Below are 4,883 nucleotides of genomic sequence, written 5' to 3' on the forward strand. Positions count from 1 at the left end.
CATTGGTTTTAACGGTGTTCGAAGGTGTTCGACGAACAGTTCGACGAACAGTTCGGAGAACACATGGGTGTTCGACGAACCGAACCGAACTCGAACACTACGGGGGTGGCTCAACACTACTCTGGAGTATAATACAGGATGTAACTCAGGATCAGTAATGTAATGTATGTACACAATGACTGCACCAGCAGAATAGTGAGTGCAGCTCTGGAGTATAATACATGATGTAATTCAGGATCAGTACAGGATCAGTAATGTAATGTATGTACATAGTGACTGCACCAGCAGAATAGTGAGTGCTGCTCTGGAGTATAATACAGGATGTAACTCAGGATCAGTACAGGATCAGTAATGTAATGTATGTACATAGTGACTGCACCAGCAGAATAGTGAGTGCAGCTCTGGAGTATAATACAGGATGTAACTCAGGATCAGTAATGTAATGTATGTACACAGTGACTGCACCAGCAGAATAGTGTGTGCAGCTCTGGAGTATAATACAGGAGGTAACTCAGGATCAGTAATGTAATGTAAGTACACAGTGGCTGCACCAGCAGAATAGTGAGTGCAGCTCTGGAGTATAATACAGGAGGTAACTCAGGATCAGTAATGTATGTACACAGTGACTGCACCAGCAGAATAGTGAGTGCAGCTCTGGAGTATAATACAGGAGGTAACTCAGGATCAGTAATGTAATGTATGTACACAGTGATTGCACCAGCAGAATAGTGAGTGCAGCTCTGGAGGATAATACAGGATGTAACTCAGGACCAGTAATGTAATGTATGTACACAGTGACTGCACCAGCAGAATAGTGAGTGCAGCTCTGGAGTATAATACAGGAGGTAACTCAGGATCAGCAATGTAATGTATGTACACAGTGACTGCACCAGCAGAATAGTGAGTGCAGCTCTGGAGTATAATACAGGAGGTAACTCAGGATCAGTAATATAATGTATGTACACAGTGACTGCACCAGCAGAATAGTGAGTGCAGCTCTGGAGTATAATACAGGAGGTAAATCAGGATCAGCAATGTAATGTATGTGCAGTAACTTTACAAGTTAACTGTAGTATTCTGGTGGATTGCGCCTTTAGTTGCTTCTTTTTGAAGAATTCTTCCATTAATTGCTCTTTCTGACGTGCTGTGAAGTAAGATTCTTCTCGGTTGCTCTGGGGATTGCTTTGTCTGTGGATCCGCGGACCTGGACTTCCATAGATCGCTCTGTATCTGCTGATGGAATACTCAGCTGTACATTATATTTGGGGACCTATATATGGAATCATCTAAAAGTAGATTTCTAAAAACTCTTCTTTGATAAGAGAAGTATATTGTGTTGGGGCTCTTTAAGAAGATGTGAATAATATTTCAAAGAATTTCCGTTGTCTAGAACTCCCCCCTCCCTAAAAAATAAAACCAAGTATGGCAGAGAGCGAGAAGCAGAAGTAGGAGCTGCACTCGAGTCTACTGCAACTGCGCATGGAAGGAGACGGCAAGAAAATGTATCAGCCGACTACAAATGTGGTGACCATGCAGCCGGGGCCGGTGGGCTACCAGACCCCACAGAAGGATTACCTGGTGTGGTCCATCATCAACCTGATCTGTTGCTGCCTGCCTCTAGGACTGGCCGCTGTCATCTTCTCCGTCAAGGTAACTACAAAAAGATCCTAATTTTTATTCCAGATTTTCTATTATTTAACCCTTCTATAACCAGACAATCTTGTACCATTAGGAAAAAGCAGTGTTACTTTTTTTTTTAGCCTTTTCATCATCATCCTCAGTTGTAGCTTCTTATGTTTGTGTCAGTGTAAATGTAAAAGTATTTGTAGGGAAATCTGCATCCAAAAGGTGTAGACCCTGCTGATCAATCATCTTCAGATGTACAGCACCCTGGAATCAATGGCACTTTAAAAAAGAAATAATAATGATAATAATAATAATTTCCATGCAGACAGCAGCAAATTTAAAAATGTTAAAAAATAATAATAATATTCAGAGTTTTCTGCCACTTTTTGCACCTTTATGGATTTCTGGTTGGCAGCAGTGATCACATGTGATGAAATGTCATACCAGGAGGCTGCGATGTGCCAAGAATGGCATGGAATTAGACCGGGAGTGGCGAAATCGGAAGCAGAGATATTGTAGATTTTTAATTTATCCACAGCAGAATCTCCAAAAATTTTAATTTATTGCAAATATTGAAGTTACGCAATAAAAAAAGCACAAAATGTCAATTTCCCCAAGGAAAATACTTCCATTCACTTCGCGGTTTCTGTAAAACGTTATTTTTCTTTTGCAACTTTTTATCTTTTCTTTAGTTATTTATTTATTTTTGCAATTTCCTCATTGTTTTTATTTTCTTTAGCATTTTATTTATTTTTGCAATTGTACTTTCGCTCTTTATTTATTTTTGTTTGTTTTCTTTCTTCATCCTTTTTTTTCTTGCTTTATTAACTTATTTTTGTCAGTTTTTTTTTTTTTTTTTAATTTCAAGCTTTTTCTTAATTTTGTAACATCTTCCTTTGCCTTTGTGTGTGTTTTATTATCTTTTTGCCTTTTTATTTTAGCTTTTGTTCTAAGCATTTGTAAGTAAAAGATGACGGGACCAACGTATACGGATAGGAGAAAGAATGGCGCTTTGTTTAATAAATCGAAAAACTCTGCACAGTAATACAAATATATCAGTCATAACGTGACTGTACGGAGAAGGAAGGATCCATCCTGCCTTTGTTCTCTAAAATACTCTGCTGCTGGGAGCTCTGCTTATTCCACCTCTGATAAGATCCCTGATCCTCCGACGATGTAACACTTAGACCCCGATTCATCATTTATGTATTTTTTTAAGTCACAACTGATGAATCCCCTGTTGCCTTTTTGGGGCAGAATTCATAAAAATGGCTAAATTTGGGGCATAGTAAAAAATGAGCTTTCTTCAATCATGAACTATTTTTGCAACTTTTGCTGCCAAAAGTTGCACACTGGTGCAAAAAGTTGTAAAAATATCATCAAAATACTATCGTACTCAAAAAATACACCAGGAGGGAATTGTAGTGAAGTTGCGCCAAAGTTTGAAACTTCTTTTAAAAAAAGTCACAGGCTAAAATCTGGAGTGGCCAGACTCCACCAAAAATCCCAAAATGGGGCTCTGACGTGCCCCATCAGAATTGAGCAATTTCATTGTCTATGGGACTTCTGGAAAAAAAATCAGTGCTGACTCGGGTATCTCTGGAAGCCCCTTAACAAATTAAGGACCATCTTAAAGGAACATATCAGAGCCCGTTCTGCAGAAGAGTGCGGATACCAGGTGGACTTCCACCAATCTACAGTTTATCAGAGACGAGACGGCAAATGTTCCAAAAACTCCCACAATTTTTTCATTGCCCAAAATTCCGAACCCAAATACAATCAAGGGGCGGCAACGTGGTACAGAGATCGACCTCTAAATTAATTCAGAATTCTACGTTTATCAGACCCCAGAAATGATGTTTCTCACGTCATTAGTGAATCTGTCCTTTTTCTTCGCAGAGCCGTGACGCCACTCTAAGAAACAATACAGAATTGGCCGCCAAGCACTCCGGTACCGCCTACGGCCTGAATATTGCCGCTACGATGGTCGGGGTCCTTTTTGTTATTGCCGTCATTTATATCAATTTAAAAAATTCAAGCATCCATACTTAAAAGAAATAATGGTTGATACTTTGTTTTTTTTTTATCTGAAATTAGCAGAAAAATTGTGCAAAAATTGCAAAATTTCATTTCTCTGCTTGTAAATCAGTCATTCCACACCGATAATAAAAAGTTCACAATTACCTTATGTTCGATCCTGGCATTATTTTTTTTTAAACATCCGTTTGTTTGGGGGTTTTTTGGATGCTAGGAGCTTATAGGTTCAGCAGCAATTTTTCACTTTTTAAAAAAAAAAAAAATTCAAAAAACAATTTTTAAGGATTAATTCAGTTCTAAGGTTGGTTTTAAAGGGAATCTGTCAGTAGGATCGTCCCTCTTCAATTGTCCATATGGGCATGGAGGTCATAGGAAGCTGAATAAAATGGCACCTTGATATCTGCGATCCGATGTCTTATTCCAGAGAAATCCACATTTTTCTTAATATGTAAATTGGCGGTTAAGATCTATGGGTGGGACACTGATCTCCCTGAGATCCTAACAGCTCATTTACATATTAAGAAGAACATGAATTTCTCTGGAATAAAACATCGGATCGCAGATATCGAGGTATCATTTTATTCAGCTTCCTATGACCTACGTGCCGATATAGACGGCCCAGGAGGGCTAAATCTACGACAGAATCCCTTTAAGGATTCAAAAAGACTTCAGGAATTAGGGAGAACCTTAAAGTGCAACCAGTTTTAATTTTTATTTCAAAAATCAATAGAAAATGTGAAAATAAGAAGCTTTGAAATCTTCTCAGAGAAATGGAGATGGCAGTGGGTATTGATAAGATTCTATGTAGACCAGAGGGGGAGGAGCTCTGCCTCTAGCTCCTCCCCCTCCATCTGTATAGAACCTTATGTGCAGACCACCAAGGATGCATAATTAAATTTTCTATTCTAGACCACCAGGAATACAGAATTCAACTTTCTACTCTAGACCACCAAGGATGCATAATTCAATTTTCTAATCTAGACCACCAGAGATACAGAATTAAATTTTCTACTCTAGACACCAGGAATGCAGAATTTAAACTTTACACTGTAGACCACCAGGGATGCAAAATTCAATTTTATACTCTAGACCACCAGAGATACATAATTAAATTTTCTACTCTAGACCACCAGGGATACAAAATTCAATTTTCTACTCTAGGCCACCAAGGATGCAGAATTAAATGTTCTACTCTAGACACCAGGAATGCAGAATTTAAC

At 38.6% G+C, this 4,883-nt stretch overlaps 1 protein-coding gene across 1 annotated transcript; it reads left to right on the forward strand.

Moving 5' to 3' along the window:
• The first annotated feature begins 1,273 nt into the window (after positions 1-1,273).
• On the forward strand, positions 1,274-3,814 carry LOC141172937 (dispanin subfamily A member 2b-like). The gene is made up of 2 exons (XM_073657550.1): positions 1,274-1,650; positions 3,526-3,814. The coding sequence occupies exons 1-2, from the start codon at positions 1,480-1,482 to the stop codon at positions 3,676-3,678; spliced, it is 324 nt and encodes a 107-aa protein (XP_073513651.1). The 5' UTR covers positions 1,274-1,479; the 3' UTR covers positions 3,679-3,814.
• The last annotated feature ends 1,069 nt before the right edge of the window (positions 3,815-4,883 follow it).

The sequence above is a fragment of the Phyllobates terribilis genome, unplaced genomic scaffold (genome assembly GCF_046119375.1).
Source record: "Phyllobates terribilis strain yellow unplaced genomic scaffold, ASM4611937v1 Scaffold_12__6_contigs__length_324123572, whole genome shotgun sequence".
Lineage (NCBI taxonomy): Eukaryota > Metazoa > Chordata > Amphibia > Anura > Dendrobatidae > Phyllobates > Phyllobates terribilis.

Excerpts from the sequence above, each read along its gene's own strand:
- LOC141172937 (XM_073657550.1), top strand. The coding sequence starts at position 1,480 with ATGGAAGGAGACGGCAAGAAAATGTATCAGCCGACTACAAATGTGGTG. Across the intron at positions 1,651-3,525 it reads CTGTCATCTTCTCCGTCAAG|AGCCGTGACGCCACTCTAAG; the intron begins GTAACTACAAAA and ends TTTTCTTCGCAG.